This window comes from Neofelis nebulosa, chromosome 9 (genome assembly GCF_028018385.1).
Source record: "Neofelis nebulosa isolate mNeoNeb1 chromosome 9, mNeoNeb1.pri, whole genome shotgun sequence".
Classification (NCBI taxonomy): domain Eukaryota; kingdom Metazoa; phylum Chordata; class Mammalia; order Carnivora; family Felidae; genus Neofelis; species Neofelis nebulosa.
In genome coordinates this window covers 96,189,456-96,215,981 of record NC_080790.1, presented here as the reverse complement: position 1 = coordinate 96,215,981, position 26,526 = coordinate 96,189,456, and the positions used below count along the sequence as shown (strand labels likewise).

Here is a 26,526-nt window from a genome sequence, read left to right as displayed (position 1 = left end):
AGCTGTGGGTGCAGCGCAGCTGCTTCTGGGTATAGAGAATGTGCAGGGTGCTGGCCCTCCTCTCCACTTTACGTGCATCTATCAGTGTACTCATGCAACGTACACGCATTTCTCCTGCCAGGTCTCATCCTGGACTCTAGGTGTGAGCAAAACAAAGATCCTCCTCTCACACCCTTTACATATGAATGGGAGAAAGAGACATTAAGTAAATGGTAAGCACTAAGGAGAACATGGATGAGACTGCCCAGAGGGCTTGCTAACATAGACAACTTTCTGATGCGTTGACTGCTGAGCAGAGACCTAAGGGAAGGGAAGGGGTGAGCTGTGCAGATGTTGGGCGGAGGAGGGAGCATTCCTATGCAGTTCCTGAGGCTGGAGTGTGTTTGCGGATCCTTGTAAGGATTCTGGATTTTTCTGTGGGTGAGAATGGGAAGTAACTGGCGAGTTCTAAGCTCCGACATGCTCCTTCTACTTGAGGAGCAAAACTCTGGCTGCTGGAGAGAATTCCAGGGAGAGCAGAGAGAAGCAGGGAGACTGGGAGGTGGCTGCCACACTGGCCCAGGATGGGGGCGCCTAGCCCAGCACAAGGCACTGGGGCTGTAAGCAGCAGTAGCATTTCCGTTATGTTTTGTGGATTATTTTATATACGTATATTCATTTCATAAGTCCTTATAACAATATGTGAGGGATTACTGTCCTCGTTTTACAGATAAAGGAAACTGCTAGAGGTAAAGATACTTGTTCAAAGCCAAAGAGCCAGTTACTATTTAAAATACAACTGAAACCACCCAAGGTCTTTCTGAGGCTGGCTACCACACATCACTTGCTACTCTGAGCACAACTGAGAGATACACCTTACAACTTCTCTGGCTCTTGTAGGAAAATTGCTGCTGAGGAGGGAGTGTCCTTAGATGCTTCTCAGTGAGAACCGAAGCTTGAGCAGGAGGGTCCATTGCCACTGTGTCACTGGTAACTGCCTCAGTGAGATGTGGGGTTTAAGGTGCTTTCATGTGGCTTCTCAAATAAATAAAAAAAAAAAATAAAATAAATAAATAAATGCTTACCATACTTTATCATCAGAAGTTTAAACGACTGGTCTGACAAACCACTGGGGGCCCCTAACGTGTGTCACTTGAGCATGTCACAAAAGCATGGCTGATCTGCTCCCTTATCTAGCCTTTATGCCTAATGTGTGATAACTGGAGCTAATGAATCCAGAGAAAAGAGAAAAAGAGTAATGAAATAGTATGAAAATTTAACTCAGAGGGGTACCCAGGTGGCTCGTTTGGTTGAGTGTCTTGACTCTTGATTTCGGCCCTGATCATGGTCTCGTGGTTGGTGGGTTCGAGCCCCATCTCGGGCTCTGTGCTGGCAACTTAGAGCCTACTTGGGATTCTCTGTCTCCCTCTTTCTCTGTTCCTTCCCTGCTCGCTCGCTCTCCCTCAAAAGTAAATACATAAACATAAAAAAAGAAAATTTATCTCAGAGGAAGCCAATACATTAAAAGGTGAGAACCTCTCATCCTGATCTGATGTGAGCTAAAACCAACACTCGGAGAAGTCTGAAATTCTACAGAAAGTGGAGTAGTTTATGTGAGGTGTTTATGCACAAATATATAGACATTTGCTTGACAAAATTATAATGCATATAAACAGAAATAATCTTCACGCAAAAAATTTAAATGCTGTTTTTTGATACAGACCTCTGATGTGCATCTATGTTGTTATATGCAGAGAATGTTTATCCTGTTAGGTCTAAATTCTATTTTCCCAAACTAATGAATAGATAGTAATTCTAAGACATTTCTAAAGAGGCTTTCTTTTATTTAAAGGAGTCAAAAATCCTATGAAGATAACCCTTAAAGTTAAAATTTATATTTCTTCTCATATTCATATTAAGATTGGTTTCTTGGTAGTATACATTTACGTTCATTTAATTATAATTCATTTGATTCTGAATATATGAAAGAAAACACACATGCTATTTCTTTTGTCACAGCGAAGCTGAACCCTCACCCAAAAAATACAACGTGAGGACAATTTTCATCTTCTTCTGGGGGAAAGTTATGGTTCTGGGAATGTTAAAGGCAGAACATAATGATAAGTAGCAGCAGCTCCCCCATCAATTCCACGCCTTCTTTAAATTCCACTGAGGATGGCGGTTTGGATGGAGACCCCAAAATCTATTCTGTCCATCTGTTTTATTATTCTTAGAACAACTGTCAAAAGTTGCCCAGGGATCAAGTTGCAAACATACTAATTTGCCTTTGAAAAGTAGGCCCTGGGGGAATTCTGGAACTCTGCTTATAAATTCAGAATCCCATCAGCTAGCGAGCCTGCCTACCCTTTGTGGAGGTATGAGACTTTGCACTTCCAGGCACACATCTGCCTCCAAGCCAGGATGCACTGATATTCTTACATCCCACTTCATAGGCAAATGAAGGGAAAAACCAAAGGGACTTGGCATCTTTAAGGGCTGGCTTGTCCCATGACAAGCAGACCCTGAGTTTTTACGAGACAGTCCCTTCATTGATCACTCATGGATTAAGACCAAAGCTTTGTGCTGGAGAGTTTAAATGAGTGGGCACGGCAGAGGGACACATATTCTGTACTCTTGTACGTCCTATGACCAAATTAGGAAGACTGAAAAGAGACATGAAGCAGTAGAGGAAACGGGCTGAAGATAAATATCACAGGCCTCTAAGTATTGTATTGTTTCATTTCTGTGATGCTGAAGAAAGTGACAAGATCATTTGGACGTACATAACATTGGATGTGGATTTGTTTCCAAAGGAGGTGTCTGTTTAAAATATTATGTGGCATTTTGGAAACATGCCAGTCTGTTGGAAACTAAAGCAGCTGTGCACTTCTCAAGTTGGCTATGTTAAAGGCATGTGCAAAATACAACGTAAACATTAAAATGAATCTTCACTGCCTAGTGGCTTGCACACTGGACACCTGATCACAGGGGTGGGAGGGGATATGGAGGAGAAAGGGGGCGGGCATTAGCACTGGTTCTCCAGCTCCCATCCTTCCCCTACCTGGCCCCAGTGGTCTCTATCACGTCTCAGGAAATAAAGTCAAATGCTTTCAAAGCACAGGGCCCCAGAAACATATTTAAAACACAACATTCAAAGTGCCAATTTTAGAGTTTGGTAAGATGTCACTGTAGTAAACTAGAAAAAAATTCCTTTTCAAGGCCAACAATGAGGAATGATGGCATTTGGGTTGTACTCACCCACAGGTTACCAAAAAAGTATTCTGCTTTGATTAAAAAATTTACTTGAGTGTGTTGCAAATTACTCTAGCTCAGAAACCTGCAGGGAGCTCGCTGCATACAGGAAGGCGAAGGCAGACAGGCACAGAAGGGATCACCATTTGGACTTGCCTGCTTTGTCCTTCTTTGGCTTTGCACAATCTCTTATTATAATAAGGCATGTATTATCCTTTTTGGAGATTTGAATAACAGAAAGTCTCACTTTCAAATATATTGCTTATAATCCCAGAGTCTACTAAATGTTCTGCGGATGCTGTTTATGGCATTATGCTCCTTTCAAAATGGGACTGATAATTAGTAAACTGAAATTTGATTAATGTTGGATTAAGAGGTTCTGATGTCTCGCTGCAATGTGTTATTTCAGTCTGTAGGCACTGGTAGAGATTGTCCTTAGGAAACTTGTTTCTTCCCCCTTTCCAGCATGGGAAGATTAATTTAAACCCTGATTTAAAAAAAAAAAAAAAAAAGAATTCAGTTTCATTCAACAGTTTGTAATGCATGACTCAGTTTTTTCTCACTCTTTTTCTGTTTTCCCACTTTGAAGCTGGAGCCAATGAATTAACTATTTGAGAGGGAACAAAATAAACTAGAAATCAAAGTCTTCCTCCAAAAATGCCAAGGGTGAGCCCTTCCTGGTTATGGCAGAGTAACTTGGCATGGATAAATGATTCAGTTTCAGCTCTCACTAGATTCAAGTACAGAATTTTGAAAATATGATGAACTTCTCTAAAAACAAAGGACCTACCTGGTATAAATATCAAAGCCTGTGAAAATGACCACTAGGTAATATTCGAAGGAAAAATTTAAAATTAATACGATGATGTGCTTTTTAAAGTTAAGGTTAGGGATACCTCTTTCAGTTTTGCCAGGATTATAAAAAGGGCTGTGATTTTCAAAAGTTTTTCCATGCTCTGTGGCCAAAAGATTCCATGTTTCTTCCTCGCCTGTTTTTAAATTAATAATCTTGTTTGCTTACTACTGAAGAGTGTGGGAGAATCAGGAATAATGGGCTCCCTTTGATGCTGTCGCCATTCCCAAAGTGGTCATGTGAATGCTAAAGAAATATTGTCATTTATGGAATGACCTTTTGCTCTTTGAATATTCAGACACTAACAAATGTTAAGTGCCCAGAAATCAACGTGGCACTATGAAAAAAGGTAAGTAGGGTCAGCAAATACCCTCTCGCATGCTTTTGACATGATGACCATTTCCATTTTTGTAATAGCTTTCTAATAGCAAAATGTATTTGGGAACAACAGTGGAATTTGTGTCATCATGACCAAATGATTACGGTGCAAACCCGAGATTCTTCTGGGGCCCAGCAGGCTTCTGGTCCCTATGGAAACGAAACCTCAGATATTGTCCTCCACTCAGCTGGAGGACGGAGCGAGGGAGGCTTTTGTGTTCAGTGAGATTTCTTCCCCAACCTTCCTGCACCAGACCTTAGTGCTTCCTCCCGACTCTTTTCTAATTGAGATGCAAATTAATCTCTCTGGCTGATTACACTTCCCTTAAAGCTACTGACAAATGCAGCTGTAACCAGAGTTTGCGGACTTTCCAACAAGTGACTTCAGCTGTCAGCATTTGCATGTGCCGCCAAGGCCCAGCCTGCTCCAGGTCTCAGACACGCGGAGAGCTTCCCTTAGGCACTGCAGGCGTTTTATTTACGTGTATAAAATTTACATACAATTAAGAATTTTTTAAGCCCCCCTACAATTATATCCCTAGGATTTAGAAGGAGACTCTGACACCCACATTATTTAAGGCCTTTCCGGACACTTCTTTCTTCCTCAGACTGGAGTGGCACTACTCTCCTAGGAGGCCATGGCTTTCCTGGCAACAACCTGTTTTTCTCACTTTCTTCTTGTCTGTAAATTTTCTGTCTTTGACACTCTTTGAATTCAGTCTGTCTCTCAAAAACTAACTAAATACATTTATCACTCTAGTAACATGGGATAACTGAATAGCCACTACTCTTCACGGCTCTCAGTAAAATTCCATTAATTTAAAAGCCAAACATAAAGTCACTATTCTAATTGTCAGGATTTCTACACAAATATCCTTCAATAACTTTTTGGGAGTAGTGATGAGTGGATTATTATTTAGAATGCAACAGAAAAGTAATATGCACAAAACACTGTATTATTCAACATAAAGAAAAAGACACATGGAATCCAATTTTCAGTAAAAGTTCTAACACTTCCAGGGTTAGCTTAAGCTCAGTTGCTTAAGTGTCTGACTCTTGATTTCGGTTCAGGTCATGATCTCACAGTTGTGAGACTGAGCCCCGAGTTGAGCTCCACCCTGAACATTCCTACCCACCCCTGCCCCCCCCCCCCCCCAAATAAACAAACAAACAAACATTAAAAAAAGTCTAACACTTCTTTCCTCTTGAATACTACCATCTATGTATTTTTGACAATATAGTTCACTTAAGAAGTATTTATTGAGTACCTGCTATGTGTCAGGTGCTGTTATAAGTGTGTGTTGGGGATCCAGCTATCAACTTAAATATGCAAAAGTGGAATAAAAGGAACTTTGAGAATATATCTATATCTACATACATAGATACATATTCTACTTGTAGAGCTATATTTCTTGGATAAATGAGGTTTTCAATAAAAAAATCTATTTTATAAAATATAATTTATTTTTGTCTGTTTTCCATTTTTTTTTCTTTTTTAACCAAATCAATCTCTTTCCCTCCCTCTCTCTCCCTTCACACACACTCAGATTTATGATATACTAGGAGGTATGAGACAGGGATAGCAACTAAATTGAGACAAGACCACTGTTGGGCAGCTTGTAGTATAATCAGGAGAAAGAAGAGGATAAAGGGAGGCCCAGTCTGGCAAAAAGAGTGTCAGAGGGATAGATGGCTATGGGAGGGTGAGGGATCTGTATCACAGGAGAGACCCAAGAGGAATGTCTAGGGTCAGCAGAGCTCACCGTATCCAAAGGTCCCACAGTGGGAAGGAGCACAGGCCTGTGACGAGCTGGCTACACGTGACCCAACGGCCATGGATCCAAGAGGGGCAGAGTGGAAAGCTGGGTTGCTGCTGCTATTTCCCTAAGCATGACACCACCAACCTGGTTTCTGCACAGATTGTGAGATTTATGCTAACGTTTCCAGAGGGAATGGTCTTTTGTCTAATAGTGATAAGTCACTTTACAGCAAAAAGTAGCAAAAAATGATTTCTTTGTCCCACTCCCTGAAGATCTCCCCTGTTCCATGTGCTTCTCACAGGCCTCTTCGCCAGGCACCAAGGGCACCAAGAGCAGCCCACACCCCAGGGAGCCATGCTTTCACACCAAGGAGGACCTTCTACATGTCACTGAGGAAAGACAGTCTCCAGCCTTTAACACCTGTGGTGGGAAAAGGTAAATACTTCCTTGAATCCTAACTCCACAGTTGGGTGATTCCAGTTTTTTACAATAGAGGTTTAAAACTCCAGCTGGTAATATGATAAAAATAACTGCATTAACACTTAACTGATTCCTTACCAAAGACTAGCACTGTTTTACCTACTTGGCCCACTAACCCTCTCAACCCCCAGAGGGAGACCATCTAGGCCTCAGCGCTGGAAGGTACTGTGGTGAACAGGAGAGCACACAGCCTCTTAAGGAGGCTGATTGCTGCCAGCAAGAAAAGAGGCCCAGTGGAGTCAGAGGTTCTGATTCTTCAAGTTAGAAACCTAGATTTTTTGAAAGCTCAAAATCTTCCAAGTTTTCAGTGAGGCTGACAAAGTCAATCTTCAGGAGTAATACTGGAGGCCAAGTGCAGTTCAAACAAAACCCATCTGGGGGCTGGATACAGCCCACAGGCAGCTGGTTTGTCGCTCTGGTTTTTGAGCACTGGCTTTGACTTTTGAGTTAAGAGGTGCTTCTGTTGTCTCTGTTTATTGGTCCCAGTTTTACAGCCTCGTCTCCTCTTTTAGAAAAATCCAGGCTCCTGAAACAACTCCTTCTTGATTTTAATGGCTCCCTGAGACCTCACGTACAGTGGTCACTACTTGTGTGGACATGCTCCAGCTTGGTCAAGGTCTCTCCTTACAGTGTGGGCCCCAGGACAGCACCCACATTCACAGTGAGGGCTGAGGCTGTAGGGGCAGAGGTGCGATGCCTTTGTTTCTGTGACCCGGACCTCTGGTTCCTCACCTCAAATCTGTGCTTAACCAAAATCCTCAGACATCTCTCAGTGACTTGCTGTCATGCCCCATCCTCCCCATCCTGTACACACACAGCTGATTGTCTAAACTCAGGCACATGGCATTAGTCTACCCTGCTAAATCTCATCTTGTTGGTTTGGGCCTAAAAGCCTCATCTATTGACGTAATCCTGGTTTCTGATTTTGCCCTCTGTCAACTGAGGTGAACCTCTCAGCTTTCTGAAAAGTACTATTTTGGTAAACATGTGTTCTGGACCTTTGAGAAAGTTGCTGATAAAAAAATTGTTGCATGGCAGAGGGGTTGAGCAAAAGCTGTGGTGCAGGAGACACAAAGGTCCCCCCCCCCCCCCCCCCCCCCCCCCCCCCCCCCCCCGTCAACTGGCAGTCCATGAATTAATGCCCTGTAGCTATAGTGAAGTCACCCAGCTCCCATGGGCCCATATTTCCCTCTCCTATTTGCCAGATGACTATGATACTTAATCTTGTGTTTTACGAAAATTAAGATTTTATGTTTATAAGCTTTCTCAATCTCTGAAGATAGTGCTCTTATCAAATATAATGAGTGTATTTGGGATATTGTACTCTTTTTAAACTCCTTCTTTTCTGAAGGCTCACAAGTTATTTAGTAATTTAGTCTAACAATTTTATGAGGGGCCCATGCAACATTTCAAAATTCATCCTTTAATCCTATTTGCAAATAAGGAAAATATTTTCCTATTTTCAGTTCTTGGTGCATCCTTTATTTTACTTGATTTCTAAATCTTGTGAATCTGACACTGCTGTAGGAAATTTGTTCTATAACTAGAAATATAATGGCCTTGAAGACTGGACCTTACTTCCTAGTGCTTTTTTTCCCTTCTTAAGTGTTCTCAGTGATTTGGATTTTATTTTTTTATTTTTATTAAAAAATTTTCAAAGTTTATTTATTTATTTTGGGAGAGAGCAAGCAGGGTAGGGGCAGAGAGAGAGGGGAGAGAGAAAATCCCAAGCAGACTGCACAGTCAGCATGAAGCCCGATGCGGGGCTTGAACTCATGAACCGTGAGATCACATGAGCTGAGCTGAAATCAAGAGTCGGATGCTCCACCGACTGAGCCACCCAGGCGCCCCCCAGTGATTTGAGTTTCAATTCATACACTTTTCAGACACTTTTCTGTCCCTTGGTATATGAAGATGGAGGACAAGTGGGATAAAGGTTAACGCAATGGCCTTCTATCAGGGCAGTGTGGAGCTCCTCTTTGAGTCTGGATGCACACCTGTTAAATATGCACTTGTTGGAACCCACACCAAGCAACTACACTGGCTACTCTTCCACGCATCTCCCAATTTAAAAAAATCCTTCATTTCTTATTCCCTTTTACAGTCTCAACCCACCCACAGGAGTATGCCAATTCTTGATCTGAACTCTTTTTCAGAATTTTTTTTTTTTTTTTTTTTTGGAAATGCGGTTCCCAAGTGTCAGGGTGCAGGTCTACTTGTTTCTCTCCCATTCTTACACAAACTCTAGTACAAAGTCATTACCTTCTGCAACATTCAAAGTCACAAATCCCATCCTTCAAACTGCTAAGGAATAAGATCCAAATAATAGTTCCCCTCATTTGCTTCCTCTGTCTTCTGCAAGAGATTGTTTGCCTGCCAAAATTTTATCAAATGCTTGTTGCCTTTAGTAGAATGTACGTTGGAACTATATCGAGTGGTGTAAATCCCCATCACAATGACACTTTGCCTTAGGGCTGGTTTAGAAGTGTGGATTAGGAAAGCACTGTCCATGCCCTCCCCTCTGGAGCATTACTCTGTTCTGGAGGCTGCTCTTGAATTTGGCCCCTCATATGCATTTCCAGTTCTCCAGCACTTCCAGCCCACCCAGGAGTACCTTCTTTCTTTTCAGTGCTGCTATTACCTAATACATTTTTCCTTTTTTTATGAAGTAATTCCGTTCTAGGTCTTATCATACCCAATTCCCCAGGTGAAGACTTGAGGCTGCTAGAATAAGCTACAGATAAGACCCATCAGGAGGGTGTGTCCTACCGACCACTCTGATGAAGGTGACCCTTTATTTCTCTGCTCCTCACTTTTTTTGTGATACTATTCTCTCCTGGAAATTTTCCTCTGCCTCCCTCCCTCTCCCTCTCTCTCCTCCCAAGCCAACTCCTCAGATGTGATACTCTGGAGTGGTCTTGTCCCTGACTGTTTTCTCATTAACCTCTACACCCCAGGAAATCTAGCAGGTCCCATGCTGAATTAGTCCACCTGCTTTACGTGGGGATCCAAACCATCCCCTGCCACTGCCTATGATCAGGCCCTCACTTCCTCCCACTGCCCCTTAAATGCCTCCATCACCTCCATTCTCACTGTGTGTGTACATGTGCGTGTGTGTCTCACACTCTGCCATGTGGAAGCTTTTGTGGTTCTCAAATGTGATGTGCTCTTTTAGAGCTTGGTCCATGAGCAAACACTGTCCTCTCACTTGCAATATCTTATTCATATTTCTACTCCCAGGGGCTAGGACAGTGCCTACCACATGGCAGGGACACAGTAAATGATGACAAATGCACACTGGTTTTGCATGGCAAAACATACTACATGGTACTGTCTGACTCCTTTTCCTATGCTCTTAAGTGTCTTAAGACAAATGGAGGAAATTAAAGATCTTCCCAGGAAAAAGAACCAAAGATTCCACCAGAGAAGTCAGAAATGGAACTGTTACAACTTTAGGGAGAGAGGCCACTTTTTTGAAGGTGTATATAATTTGAGAATAAAACTTAATAATGATATTAGGAAGTCATGAGTCTAAGAGAGAAGCTATGGTATTGTATTTATTACCAACTATATCTGTTACTTGAAAATAAAACTAGATTTCACTGGTGAAAGAATGAGGTGTAAAATTACTTTTCCTTAGGCAGCCCAGTTCTCTCCATCAAATGCTGATAGTTCCAGAGAGGAGAGATGGCGAATGCCATTGTGGCTATTGTTCTATTGAAGTGGACGTTTATTTCAAAAAGCCACCATCTGTTTGATTCAGGGTGAGTCCTTCCTAATGGGCACACTGTATGTTGTGTGGCCACCTTTTCCCTGAAACAAGTTAGTTGAGGAGGAGAACGAAAGCCCTGGCTCCAATAATTTGGGAACTTCCATCAGTTGAGCATGGTTTAATTTTGGAATCTTTAGTTGGCTTCGGAACTGTAAACATAAAATGTGGCAAGCTTCCCATTTACAACATTCTAGGCACGGGAATAGGCCCCCTGATTGCCCATGAGGGACAGAAAAAGCAGATGGCAGGTGACTTGGCCCTCGTCACTCAGAAGAGCAGTGGCCATAGGATGAGGGCTCCACTTGAAAGATTTGATTTAGCCTGCTGAGGAAGATACCGGAAAACTCAGGAAGGACAAAGGGGCTGGCCTGAACGGTTACTGAGGGTGCTTTCCAAATACATCCTTATAGTGTTCACTGTTTTTTTCTTGATCGTGTATGACAATGGTATTTTTCAGTCTTCTGTGAGCCTTCACCACACAGTTCCAACTGTTTGATCATTTAGCCAAGGGTACCCCAAACAAGAACTCCTTTGATATTGATTCTAAGCTGGATTTACTGCTTAAAAAGGTCCCAGAGAGGCAAATCCATTCCAACAATGTGCCCAGTCCTCTGTTTAGTAAGAACTGGTGTGCTTTCTTGAACGTTACTGAACAAAATTGATACATTACTGCTCACATTTCTACTTCTAGTTAAATATTATATAAAACTGAATCAAAACTGACACTATTTAGGGTGCTTAAGTATCAACCATTAGGTGGGAAGAGGACAGGAGATAAGAATAACCATTGCAAACTAATTCCATCGGCTTTTTTCTTCATTTGTCTCAGGTTCAATGCTTGGCTATCTATGGTAAATATAAAAACAAAACAAAACAAAACAAGTGCTTCCTCTCTAAAGGACTGAAAGAAGGTCTGAATTAAACAACATGTCCCTTGTTCATAAAATAGTCATTCTGGTACCCGAATGACGTTTGGATGAAATGAGCAGTTTGGTGATGTTCTACTTCACAACTGTAACCTTAATATTAGAAACAAAATGGGGACACAGGAATGCCCACATAAAATGGCTGGTATTTACAAAGAAATTTCCCGTTCTTTGTCAGCACCCACAACTATATGTAATATCTCAGGGAAACAGATAATAGCAATGCTTTATCAGAAATCTGTTCTCATAAATGAATTGTGCCTTCTAGGCCCATACATGCAAGCTGCTTCATTCCTTATTGGGTCTTGGTTCATATGCCAATGAAATGTTGCCAAAGGATATACTGCCTGGCTTTAGGAAGGGAATGAAACATAATAAATACCTAGGAACAGAATTCCCCAACTCATACTGGGGGAGGGAGGTGGTCTGGAATGGGTACCAAGGAGGGCTTCACGGACATGTGACCTGAGCATCTGCACAGTGCTTACAATGGGCCCTGCTTCGTTGAATGCTCTGTTGTTGCTCTCCTGAAGTACTCAATAATTTTATCTTTGATATCATGTTCTGCACTTGAAGTCTGGTGAGACAATGGAGCATGCTCATGGGCAGAGGAAATACATACAACATATGGTTGTTGGAACCATATGGAACCATAGAACATGCTGGTTCCTTGCACAGCCTTAGCAGTGTCCCAGGAGCAAGACTGTGGTGGAGCCACAATGCCTGGTCAGAGGGACTCAGGGCACACAGGCAGTGTGTCACCACCAAGACTGAGTAAGTGGGGAGGCTGACTATCTTGAGAGGCCATACTTTCTACCTGAACTGGAACTTGCTTTGAGCACAGAAAATAAGCAGTGTTGTCCTAAGGAATAAGAATAACCAAGAACCCCTACAGATCCTTAGTTGTATTACTGTGTTAGCTAACAATTTACTCTGAAAATGATGACAGAGATGGAAGGGGAAAAACAGAGGGACTCCCAGTTCTTTTTTCTGTCAGTCCTTCCTTACTCACCAGTAAACTGAAGGAAGACGGTTGGTTACATATTGCATATGAAGAATGAAGTAAAAATAGGTAAGTTAGTTTTGTGCTGCGTTTTCACTGTTCTGTTAAGAGCAAAATATATCCATGTATGAATTACAAAATATGAACTGTGTAATTGTGATTCCATATATGAGCTAAATACTTTTATATTTGCATATTAAACTGGGATTATACAATATAAATACCAATAAATATTAATGCTAATAATTTAAAATTTTACTATTTCTTGACTTCAATTGGCATTAAATAGCAAATAAAAAAACACCATGACAAGTTGAGAGAAAAACTGTGAAGGAATGGAAAAAGCTTTATATTGTAGCATCTTTTAAGGCACTTCTCCCTCCCTGCTTTTTGAACGAGGGCCTCTAGATTTTCATTCTCTACTGGGAGCCCTGGGTTATACAGCCAGCACTGGTTTCAGATATGTCCAAAGTATTACTGATCTTCTCAGCCCTAGGGAGGACTTGCAGGGGTTGGGGTGGTTGTCCCTAGTACCGGGCAGACTTGATGCTGTACTAAGATTAGAACTTTCAAGGTGGGCCACGAGGTGACAGAGTTAGGGAAGCTTGGCCTCCTCAGGTATCCCCCAGAAACCACCTCTGCTGGAAGCTTGCCCTTGTGTCTGTCACGGGTACTCTGATAGGCTCAATCATGCATTAGATCCTAAAAAACCCGAGTTTACCACTTGAGAACACTCTGACGTCTGCGCTTGCTAGAGTGCCCTCTTCCTGGAATGCTATCCTCCTCCCTGGGGACTGCTTCCCTGTCATCCCTCCAACCTCAGCCTACATGCTTTCTCTGCAGAGAGCCCTTACCCTGGCCCTGTTTCACTCCCACTCTCTATTTAGTTGCTTTATACAATGGTATTAGTTTGTGTGTCTTCTCTGTGAAGTGCGTGACAAGAACCCCATCTGCCTTGCTCCTTGTGTATCCCAAGCTCCTGGCACTGGGCTCGGCAGTTCGTGAGTCCACACGGTTAGCTAAATGAGAATACAAAGGGACACTTGCAATTAGGATGTATTAGGTTATTCAGTGTTTTTCAAAATTCAAATCTAAGACTTATCTCAACGAAGCAGTAAATTCCAGAACTCAGCTGCTACACAAATCAGTTCAAAAATTTGCCAGAGCATGTGAGGACCAGGATGTTTTAACAAAATGTTAAGGGAGCAGTTAATTATTAATAGCCTCAGCTGACATCTATAGGTATTTAAAAAGTTTAAAAATTAGTAACCAGTAATGTTTTAAATAATAAAAGTACAAAAAACCCTCTTTTTTCTTTTTTCTTCTATTTTTCTCAACTATTCTTATTATTATACTTTTGGTTTCTGGCCTGAGTATTAGAACTTTTATAGGCAGAAATTACATAATAGAGTACTTAAGTGATTGCAAAGTTTTCCCTATATTTTTATAAAAATTATATATAGTATTTTATTTCTTAAGTACTTTATTTGAACTGCACAAATTAAATCTTCTCAAACTATAAGATAAAAGAAAAACACTTAAATTTTTAAAATAATGAGCAACGTAATAGGTTTTGTTACTTTTCCTGTCTTAACTTCTACCAACTTGTCCTCTGAGATGTCAACCTGGCTATTTTATGAGTTATTGAAGAATACAGTATTTAATAACCCACATTAACATCAGTAGCCCTGGCTGGCATCCACATTTATCTAATGTGATTCCTTGAAAAGTTTTTCAAGTGACAATGAATCCTATCTTTTGAAGTTTTAACAGTATTGTTTTCCTTAAACCTGATTACTCTGATGCTATATTGATTCTTCTTTGAGAAAGGGTGTTGAACAAAATAACGAAGCATGTATTTTGTAATGAGAAGTTTGATAAGTGGGGAAAGTGGCGTGACAAAAATCACAATGGACTTACATAGAGTGGAATTTTCTTCTTTGCAAATGATTTTTCCTTGCTTTGGTCCAAAATACTTGACTGGTGAGTGTCCGGCTCATCCTAGTTGACATGCAAGCTGACAAGCCAATTGCTGAATAGGTCTTTCTCATCTCTGCCAAGAACCTCTTTCAAGCGTTTGTGAAATAAAACCCCCCATGCTGAAGGCTGAATCGACACCAGCTATAAGATTAAGTCTAGAGTGCTGTGGATATCACTTCGAAGAATGCCATCTCCCAAACACGCACCACCAGCCTGGACAAAGCGCGAGGGAGCACGCAGAATGGAATAATGCTGCCCTGGCCCCCGGGGAGGGACCAGATGGGACCTAATAGCTCTTTTCTACTACTAATTTCTATGATAATTCCAAGTTGCCACATGGCATATGTATTTTTTTTTTTAAATCTAAAGACAGAATATCAATCAACACAGTGACCAAGATTTTAATGAAAGGTATTTTTCATGAACTGTACCTATTCACACATGATATTTCTCACCTACCCTCGACCCCCCTTCAGCAACACATCACTAATGGCTGGAATGGGACAAGTATAGAGAGAGTTCAAACACAGTATGTTCATATTCATTGTCAATACCAATTAGAAACAAAGAGATTCTAAGTTTTACTAGGAGGTCAGATGCCTTTTGCATCAATTTTAGGAAGTCACCTTAGTTTCCTTTTGTTATAATCAGACATTATGCCTAGGCATAAATACTATAGCATGCAACTTATGTCTGAGAAAAAAATTACAATAGTGAAATTTCTCCTGGTTTTAGAGCGATCAAGGGTTGGTGAAGATTTGGGAAAAATTACAAAAGGATTTTTAGCCATTCTCAATGATAAGTCCCCATGCAACTTCACTTTGCCTTTCCCTGTACCCTCAACCAGATGCAATTTCCCCCGCCTCTGACCTTCTAGAAGGCCATTTGTACTTCTCCACTGGTACTTGCCACATTCTTTGATTGATTAGAGTCATTTCATTTGCTGTTGCTTTCGGGTAGGTACTCTGGGTGACCCTGTTACATTTTCCTCGGCATCCTACCTTCTCCACACAATAGACTGTAACCCACAGGGATGGGCAGAGGGGATCCTGACCTCAGGCAAAAACACCAAGAACAGAGGAGCCACTCTTGACAGTCACAGCTTCTTGGCACAAACCTATGTGACTAAATTATGAAAATAAACTCTTCTGGAGGTTGGTGAAGCACAGTGTTATTATATTTAATATAAATTGACAGACGGTCTGAAGATCATACAATGTCATTTTCAACACACATTAAAAAACTTTCTCTCTTCCCTTTTCAACCCAGGAACTACTTACCTCTCATGAAAAACTGCCAGAAATCAGGATTCCGGGAAGGTTAATAGGTTACATACTCCAAGCAAAAAGATACAAGCTCTGATAGAGTGGGATGAGGCACTTCACAGCCCTGCTGGCATTGATGCATGTGGCACATATAAGGCTTGGCAATAGCTTTCCACTCACTATGGCTCCATCAAACAGAGGCCCAAAAAATGGAACCTGTTAATTCAAAACAAAAAAACACTTACTTTTCAAAAACTAGTAAAAGCCAAACCAAAGACCTGAGAACAGCTGGTAGATGTCTTGGACCTGTCATGACCACACAAACTGTCAACCACAAAGAGATGCTGATCTTAGCAGGATACACGTTGAGGGCTTCGGATCAAGCCACACAGGTCTGCTCCACAATACTCCTCCACTATGAACTCTTCAGCAAAACTTCTCATGACAAATTATGACTAAGTTTTTTCCCCCTTGTGTTGCCATTTAGAGAAATAGCATTACTCTTTCTAAATGTCTACATCACGTGGATTATGCACAATACACCTCTGTACCTCATCGCACACCTCTAGCCTTGCATCCTTCTGAAACCAGTGTGGAACTGGCAGTGTTTCTGCATGGATCCTGATGCCTATTGACTCTTAAAGGAGATAATGACTATCGCTGGTAACAGCTACAAAGTCCTACTTATAGTCCTCATTCTTAAACCTTCTTTCCTCTGCTTCTAAGATAATTGTGTTATCCTCATTTCTTTCTACTTCCTTATTAGAGGCTTGGCTTTCTTTCACTGGACCCACTTTTACAATGTGAGCAACCCACAAGGTTCTGGTGCCTGTGTTTTCTGGATTTCTTTCTTCTCTTCCTCTCTCTCTCTCTCTCTCTTTTTTTTCCATTAGAAATTCATCAACTCCATTTACCAATATGGAGATTGCCAGCTCCATGAGGTCAAAGACTGGGTCTGCTTTGTAACTCATGTATTTATTCACTCTTGCTTGTTAATCATTTATTAAAAATATTTATTATGTGACAGACACTGTTCTATTCCCTGGGAACACAGCAGTGAATAATAAAATTCTTTATTTCGTTGAGCTTAGGATTTATTGGAGGTTTGAGAGGATAAAGAGTACATAAAATAGAAAATATAAATATAAAATATATACATAAAATATGTATCAGGTAGTAAAAAAGCTAAAGTGAAAAATAAAGCAGGAAGAGCAATAGGATTCTTTTTGAGGGGGGAAGTCCTCCAATTTAAAATCACATGACTAGGGATGGCTTCAAGGAGAAGATGACATTTCAGTAAAAGCTTGATGGGAGAGCACTCCAGGCTGAGGAACAAGCAAATACATGGCCCTGTGGTGAGAGTGGAATTACCATGGTTAAGAAAAAGCAAGCAAGCCACAGAGGATGTAGCTCAGTGAGCAAGAAAAAGAACAGAAGGAGATAAAGTTGGATAAGTAATAAGAGGGGTCTTATAGGAAATTTTAGAGATTCTGGATTTCTGCTGTGCACAAGATTAAAGCCTTCTGGAGGGTTTAGGGAAGTGGGAGATCTGATCTTATCTTCATTTTATTTATTTATTTAAAATGTTTATTAATCTATTTTGAGAGAGAGAAAGAGAGACAGAGAGAGGGAGAGAGAGAGAGACAGAAAATCCCAAACAGGCCATGTGCTGTCAGTACAGAGTCGGATGTGGGGCTCAATCTCCATGAATGGTGAGATAATGACCTGAGCTGAAATCAAAAGTTGGATGCCCAACCAACTGAGCCACCCAGGCACCCCTAACCTACATTTTAATGGTATGTTCTGGCTTTTGTGTTGGGAAAATTGCAAGTAGTAGGCATTATGGAGACCATCTAGGGAACTAGTGAAGAATCTAGGCAAGAGATGATGATGGCTTAGAACAGAATCGTGGCAGAAGTGGGGAGAAGTGGTTGGTTTCCAGAAATAGTTTGAAGGGAGATAGGATTTGCTGAGGATTACTAATGAAGTGGGAGATAAAAAGAGGCATCAAAAATGATGCCATGGTTTATGCCTGGCAATAGGAAAGTTGGAGCCACCTTTTCCTGAAATGGAGAGGACCAAAAGGGAGGGTCACTGTTTCAACTTTAAACATGCTAAGTTTGAGATGACTAATAGATATCCAGAGGTGATATATGGGGATGGCAGCAGATATATCAGGCTGGAAGTCAAGGGAGAAGCCCAGATTGGAGATTTTTAAGAGTTATTTATTTATAGATGGTATTTACAGCCATGAGATTGGATGATCAGATGAGTAAGAAAAAAGGTTCAAGGACTAATCCTGTGGGCCTCCAATGTTTAGAGGTTGAAGACATGAGGAAGAATTATCAAAGAAGATTGAGAAGCAGTTGCTGGAGATGGTGGAGAGAAACCTCCAATGAGTAGCACTGTGCCTGGCACATGGTTGGGATGCAAATACTGGATGAATGGGTTAAACTGTTATTTTAAATAATTTAAATTATTTAACAAATACAGGTCTCCAGAATAGGTCTTTTAACTTGTGTTGAAGACTATTTACTTGTGGAATACCTTTTCTGTGGTTGGCACTGGGAGAGGGGCTGAGGAAAATGGAAGACTCTTTGCTCAAAGGAGAGGACATGTGAAGCTGACATAAGAAAACTGTGAACTAACATCCCTCAACAAAGATGTAAAAATAATTTACAAATTCTCAGCAAATTAAATACAGCAATATATATAAGAGACACTGTATCTTGACCAAGTAGTATTTTCCATAAAAAGCCAAGATTGGTTAAACAATGATAAATCCATTAATACAATTTACTACATTAATAAAATAAGGAAGAAAAACTGTATGACCTTCTTGATACATACAGAAAAAACATACATAGAATCAACTCTCATTCATGATTAAAAAAAATTCCCAAAAAACTGGGAATAGAAGAGAACTTCCTCAATTTGATGAAATCTTAAAGGAAAAAAAACCTGTAACATAAATGATGGTGAAATATTAAATGTTTCCCACCTAAGATCTGAAAAGGCAAGGATGTCTGTCACATTTTCTATTCAATGTTTTTGAAAGTCCTAGTTATTACAATAAAGAAAATAAGAGAAAGAAAGGAAGAAAAAAAAGGAACCTAAAGATTAGAAAGAAGTAAAGTTATTTATTTAGATAACATGATTATGAACATGAGAAATCCAAAGGAATTTAACTAGAACAACTGGATTTTGAAAGGTCACAGTATATAATATACCCTCCAAATCAATTATACTTCTGAATGTTAGCCACCAACAATTGGAAAATGACTTGAAAAAAGTGTTTATTTATTTTTGAGAGAGAGAGAGAACCCAAGTGTGGGAGGTGCAGAAAGAGAGGAAGACACAGAATCTGAAGCAGGCTCCAGGCTCTGAGCTGTTAGCACAGTCTGACGCAGGGCTCAAACTCACAAACTGTGAGATCATGACCTGAGCTGAAGTCGGATGCTTAACTGACTAAGCCACCCAGGTGCCCCAGAAAAAGACTTTTAAAAATAATAACAGCATCAAAACCATAAAATAACTAAGAATAAATTTGATAAAAGATATATATATATTATCAAACATTGATAAATTAAAGACAAAGACAACCTAAAAGATGGAAAGATGTATAATGTTCATGGATTGGAAGTTTCCACACTGTTAAGATGTCAAGTCTGCTGAAAGAGAGCAATAGATACAGCACAAAGCAAATAAAAATCTTGGCAAGCTATTTTTATAGACATAGATAAGCTGATTCTAAATTCATATTAAAATGAAAAAACTTAAGTTAGCCAAGACAATAAGATTTATATTACCTAATTTCAGGGCATACTATAAAATTATCCTAATTAATATATAATAACATTGGCACTAGGAAAGACAAATATATCAGCAGAACATAATGCAGGGCCCAAGAATTGATCCAACTGATGTGCAATAAAGGCAGAACATCAATTTTATATGGAAAGGGAAGTCTGTTTCAAAAAAGGTCCTGAAACAAGCAGATAGTCATATCTAACCTTGACTTCTACCTCATATCACACACAAACATTTAGATGGATTATATATCAAAACAGTAAAGCTGAGACTACAAAGTTTCTAGAAGAAAATATATGAGAAAATCTTCACAATCTTGGGTCAGGCAAGGGTTTCTTAGGGTATAAAAGGTGCCAATCATAAAAGAAAAAAAATAAATTGGACTTAATAAAAATGTAAAACATTCTGCTCATAATGAAAGTGAAAAGGCAAGTCACATATATTCACCACACTGGACATACCCTCAGTGTTCATCAACAGGAGAATGAATGAAAAATTTGTGGTATATTCAACTAATAGAAAATTCCAAAGTAATGAAATGAACAAACCACAACTACATGTAACATCATGGGAATGACCCAAATATTATGCTGAGTGAAAGAAACAAAGAAGAAACAGAGACACAAAGAAGTTCACATAATGTAATTCCATCTATAGTTCAAAAACAGGTATAACCAATCAATGGTGACAGAAGTCAAAATAGAAAAGTGGCTACCTTTTTGAGAGATTAGTGATTGGGATGGAGTGTAGGGAGATTTCTGATGGCTGGCAATATCCTATGTTTACATCTGGGAAGCATTAAATAATGTGCTTTGAAAACATCAAGTTGTACACTTATAATTTGTACCCTTTTCTTTATTAATGCTATATTAAAAATATTTTGTAAAAAACAAGTATATAGAAAGTTTGAACAACACAATAACAAACTCATCCTCATGGATACATACAAAATATTTCACCCAACAATTGTAGAAGACACATCCATTTCAAGCATGCACAGAACAGTTTTAAAAAACTGACCATATTCTAGGCCAACGATCCACAAATACAGACTATGGTGCCTATTTACAAGCCTGGTGCCTTTTCTGTAAGGCCTACAAGCTAAAAATGGTTTTTCCTTTTTTCAACGGTTGAAAAAGATATTTTGTGACATGTAATAATTATATGAAATTCAAAATCAGCCAAGAATAAAATTGTACTGGAACAGAACCACAGTCCTTCACTTACATATTGCCTATACTTGTTTTCACACTGCAATGGCAGAGTTGAATAGCTGTGACAGATACTCTGTGGGCCACAAAGCCTAAAAGATTTACCACCTGATCCTTTATAGGAAAACTTTGCTGAGCCCTGTTCCAGGTCGTAAAGCAAGTCTCAATTTCAAGGGGCTGAAATCATACAATCTATATTCTGTGCCCAAAGACACATTAAGTTAAAAAAAATTGCAACACAAGAATACCCAGCACAAACATCTATGTTTAGAAATTAATAAACATACTTTTTAAAAAAAAATTTTTTTACATTTATTCATTTTTCAGAGACACAGAGCACAAGTGGGGGAGGGGCAGAGAGAGAGGGAGACACAGAATCTGAAGCAGGTTCTAGGCTCTGAGCTGTCAGCACAGAGACCGACGTGAGGCTCGAACCCATGAACTGCGAGATCGTGACCTGAGCCGAAGTCAGACGCTTAACCAACTGAGCTACCCAGGTGCCCTGAAACATACTTCTAAATAACTCAGGGGTCAACAAAAATACTAACTTAAAAGTATGTCAAGTTAAATAATCATGAAAATAGTAGATATTAGATGTTGAAGCAGTACTGACAGGGAATATGTGGGATTAAATGCTCATATGAGCGAGGAATAAAAACTGAAACTTAATGAGATAGGCACCCACCTCAAGAAATATTTAAATCCAAAAGAATAACTCAAAAGAAACTGGAAGGGAAGAAATAATAAAGACAGAAGTAGGCTTCAATGAAATAGAAATAAACACACAACAGAGAGAATAACCAGGATCAAAAGCTGGCTCTTTGGAAAAAGGCTAATACAATTAATAATCAGAACCATAACCTGGCATTTCATCCATCACGCATGTATGTTCACAACAGACTAAAGTTTCTGACTCATAACTGCCCTCTCCCAGCATGATGACCAGAGCCTGAGATTAGTAAGATTTCCTCACCAGTTGCAAGTTAGGAGATGCCTGTGGAGCCCTGATCACTAAAGGAAGCACATCTGGGAGAGGCAGCACAAACATAGAAAGTGTAGCCCATGTGGTTTTCTCCTTAACAGGCCTGCGTCCAGGCACAGAACCACCCAGGTTCTCTCCGCCAGATATCATGAAAGTGGAGAAAGCTTTTTTTTGCGGAGAAGTGACGTCACTGAAGTTCATCCTGAAATATTGCTTAGTGTGCCAGCACGAGGACGTATCCAGCTGCTGCAGCCAGGGCAAAGGAGAATCTTTGGGACACAGAAAATGAGCTGGAATCTCCAGTTGATTTGTGGGAATTAATATCTTACAGACTCAGTCCAGACATCTTGATGTTCCAAAACAAGGTAGTGAACAACTGAGCTCTCTTCAAGTTCCTCGTGGATAACTCTAGCTTCCAGAACTGCAACACTGCCACGTGCAGATCTACTGAGATCCAGGCCACACTGGGAGCTATACATGCAGAGTATGGGTGGCTTGACTTGTCCAGTTTGGTCAGTTATACAACCCGTTTTGAAAACTGGGGGCTTGTGTTCATAACAAAAATATGGCCATGATTTTTGCACCCAGCTTTTTGGCACTGCTTTTATTAGGCAAGAGGAGGGTGACAATGCACAGGGTCAGCTTCGAGTTTCTGCTGGACTCCACACATATGCCTGTAAAGTGTACACAGGATGTGTACACAGAACCACAAAAATGTAAACAGCCTTTCATTAATGAGCATCCACATACAGGTGTGAAAACGAACACCTTTCTGGGCTCAAAGACGTCGAGACAACCAGGAGTCAAATTCTGGACTTGGTTTGGCTGCCAAGAAACCAAGTCTCCTTGGTAGCTTACTACACTTACATATATGGACATATTCAGAGCCCAGGAGAGGCGTGGTATGTCCTACTCCCCTCACAGAGTGGCTGACACATTCAAATGCTATATTAATCCCTGAAGTGGCTTGCAAATAGTACTATCTTAATGATAGACAAGGTAGGAAAACCGTATAATATTGAGATAAGGGTAAAAACTTTAAGAGAAGTATAAGGTATGTTTCTGAGAAAGAGACTGTTTATTTCCATATATTTTAATCTTTATATTATACAAATACATTTTCTATTAGCAATAATCACGCCTTGGATAAACCTCATTGGCTACGATACTGCCACTGTGCAAAGCTACATTTTCTAAATAACAGAAGATAATTTTGGGGGAAAATGGATTATAGGACTCCAAACTCTTGCCTGAAAAATTTGAAGAATACATAGAATCTTTCTGGGTCAAAAGGGAAGAGATTTCAGATTTCCTGTTTACTAGTTATGTATTTGCCTGCTTTGATCAAAGCCCCAGTAAGGCTGTAGTGGAATACAGAGGTAAATAAGTCAGAACTCTTAAGCATAAACAGTTTGTAGGGGAGATAAAATTATACATTCAAGAAGGCCAATAAAGGAAAAGGGAAAAAAAAAAAAAAAAGCTTTAGGATGGGTACAGATACAATGTTCTGGAACAGCAGAAAGTCCTCTTCTAGCTGAGAGACGCCACAGAAGCCATAGTGTGGGAGGTGGTCATGACTGTGGGTATTGGCAGAGATGTGTGAAAGGAGAGGGACACTCAGACAAATGGTAGAAAGCAGAGCCAAAAGGGTGAGGGGGCACTGGCTCCCTTTGCTAAGGTGGTGTCCCCACAATGTATTCTGGGAGGTGCTAATCTTGCCGAGCATTAGTTGGTGTTAGATGCATTATAGGGAAGTAAAGACAAAGACTGTGGCTGGATGGGGCAAATGGCTGCACACAGAGGTGGAGGGACTTTCTGTATCCCAGTGGGAAGTCAGAGGCAGGGCCGCTAAAGGGAGAAAGGCAGGTGAGGAGGCTGGAAAGTGCACTTGAGGACTGGGAAGACCTACAACAGGTATGTAGGGGAATGTGTGGAGCATCAGTACCACTCAGAGAGAAATGAAAAGACTCAAGAATAGCCATGAGGCTAAGCTGACCAGTGCTGGCTTTCCATGTCATAGCGTGGCGTGGCCAAGGATATTCCTCTGGAGAAGCTCGACTCCAGTTACTCCAAAGCCAGAAGTGCCTGGTCAGTAAGGGATTCTCCTGTCAAGAATTGATCTGTACAAGACCCATGGAACCACAGAGCACATGAGAGTGCTTAGAATTGAACACATTTTACTTTTTATAAAATTTTAATAAAGTTTTCAGTCTATGGACTCAGTCTTTCTGGTGAATAACATAACTACTATTGTTTTTGCCAGTGGGAAAATTATTGTACTTCAATGCAATTTTTTAACCAATCTATCTGTCACTGATGCTGACATCTGAAGCATAACTTTATGGGTCCAAATATACTCTTTCAGTCCATAAGTTCATACTACAGGATTGTGAACTTCCCAGAGGGAGAAACTGTAGTAGGTCCTGGAATCCTTGATGGCAGAGGTAGAAGAGCCCTTAAAGATCATCTGTTGTTCCCTTAGAACAGATGAGGAAAGGGGAAGGCATGGCAGTGTCCTCTGCAAACGTGTAACTCTATAAGGGCAATGCTCTCTGAGGAGGGACCAGCTGGAAAATGGCTCATTGGACTTGGACAGGTTTCTTGAAAGATAAGCAAAAACAGACTTACACTCTATTTTGCAGAGCCTGGGGTAGACACAGAAAAAGAACTTCCAAATAGGGAGAAAGTCCCCTTAGGGAACAATCATGGCATATCTATGAATGTCTTTTATAGTAGGTTGATTCATTAACTGGGCCTAAAACTTCTCCTTTGATGCCTTTGGAATCTATGATTTTTAGTAACTGGAGATTAAAGTAATATACATAATTAACTGATCTATTTTGGAATTAATTAAGAGGTTATATCAAGACAGAATAACAAATGAATCATAGAACAAGAGGTTAAAGAGCCCAGGAATATTTGATTTTTAATGATAAGCCCAATGGCTGGGGCTACTGTTATTAAACTCCCTCTTGTGGGCCAGGTTATGAGCTCAGTGCTCAATGTGTGTGTGTGTGTGTGTGTGTGTGTGTGTGTGTGTGTGTGTACACGTATGTATAAAGTATATAATTCCTGCAACAATTCCATGAGGCTGACACTTTGTCCCTGTTTTACAGAAAAAAAAAATGTGGTTAGGCTGCCTGCCTTTCTAAGCTCATCAAGGTCAGCATCCTCACCATGGGGCCATGGAAGCTCTCAACTCCCCCAGCCTTCCTCTCCCCATCCCAGGGCCAGTAGATAGCTTTCCTCACTCATGAAGCTCATGTCCTGTGTAAGGACTTTGTTCTTTCTGTCCTCTTTGGTTGATGCTCCTGCTCCATTCAGGGTCACCTCTTGGGGAGCTTAAACATCACCCCCTAGAGGAACTTTCTCTGCCCACTTGTAATGCCCCTCTTCATCCCTAATAATTTTCTTGCTCTGAAGACAGGGTTTGTCTGGCATTAACACAGTCCTGATCTGTGTTAGTGTGGGATATCTTTCTCCATCCCTTTACTTTTAATCTGTGTCTTTATAATTTAATGTGGGTTTCTTGTAGACAACATAGAGTTGGGTCTTGTTGTTTTTGTTTCATTCCACTCTGACAGTCTTTTTTCTTTTAATTGGTACATTTAGACTCTTGATATGTAAAGTGATGACTGATATAGTTAGATGAATATTTACCGTATTTGTTACTGTATTTCACTTGCTCCTCTTGTTGTTTTCTACTCTTTCTCTGCTTTCTCTGATTTTATTGAGCATTTTATATAATTCCAGTTTTTCTCTTAGCATATCTATGATACCCTTTTTTTAAAAAACTTTTTTCAGTGATTGTTCTTGAGTTTGACATATACACTTACAACTAATCCAGGTCCTCTTTCATAGCACTATCCTGCTTCACGGGCAGTGCAAGTACTTTACAACAGAGCATTGCCAATTCTTCCCTTCCATCCTCATAACTGTCGCTGTCATTTATTACTTATCCAATCACTGAATACATAGTTGCTATTTTTATTTGGAACAGTTATCTGTTAGATCAATTAGGAATAAGAAACATGAAAGATTTCATTTAGCTTCATTTATTTCTTCCCTAACGCTCTTCCTTTTTAAAGTAGATCTCTGTTTCTGATCTGCATAATTTTCCTTCTTGATGAGTTTAACTTTTTTTTTGTAAGGCAGGTCTATTGGCCACAAGTTTCCTAAGTTTTGTCTGAGAAAGTCTTTATTTTTTCTTTCACTTTTGAAGGACACAGAATCCTAGGCTAGCAGGTTTCTTTCTCACAACAGTTTAAATGTTTTAATCCACTTGCTTCTTGCTTATATGATTTCTGAAGAGAGGTCCACTGTAATATTTGGGCTTGCTCCTCTACAGTTATGTTTTAACTCTGGTTTCTTTCAAGATTTTCCCTTTGTTTTTGATTTTTGGCAGTACCTTAGTCTGGGCTGCTATAACAACGTATCATACACTGGGTGGTTTATAAACAACAGAAATTAGTTTCTCACAATTCTGGAGGCTGGGAAGTCCAAGATTAAGATGTCAGGAGACTTGGTGTCTGGTGAGAGCCTGCCTGCTTCCTGGTTCACAGATGGCTGTCTCTGTGTCCTCACATGGAGGAAGTGGCAAGGGAATGCTCTGGAGTATCTTTTAAGACTGATCTCATTCCTGAGGGCTTCACCCTGATGACCTAATCACCTCCCAAAGGCCCTATCTCCAAATACCATCACACTTGGGGGTTGAGTTTCAAAAAATGAATTCTAGAGGGGCACAAATATTCAATTTATAACATATAGTACAAATATGATATACCTAGGTATAGATATTTTAGTATTTACCCTACTTGGTATTTATTCCCTATGTTTTCTGCATCTGTGGTTTGGTATCTGTCATTAATTTGAAAA

The 26,526-nt window shown here is 40.2% G+C and overlaps 1 protein-coding gene and 1 pseudogene across 1 annotated transcript in view; both read right to left on the bottom strand.

The window, feature by feature from the left end:
• The window catches only part of RALGAPA2 (Ral GTPase activating protein catalytic subunit alpha 2), a 324,808-nt gene that overhangs the window by 70,403 nt on the left and 227,879 nt on the right, over positions 1-26,526 (bottom strand). Inside the window, exon 37 of the mRNA XM_058684743.1 lies at positions 15,737-15,864. Coding sequence (XP_058540726.1) covers positions 15,737-15,864 — 128 coding nt within the window. The remainder of the gene's footprint in view (positions 1-15,736; positions 15,865-26,526) is intronic.
• LOC131486494 (U4 spliceosomal RNA) lies at positions 22,718-22,837 on the bottom strand (annotated as a pseudogene).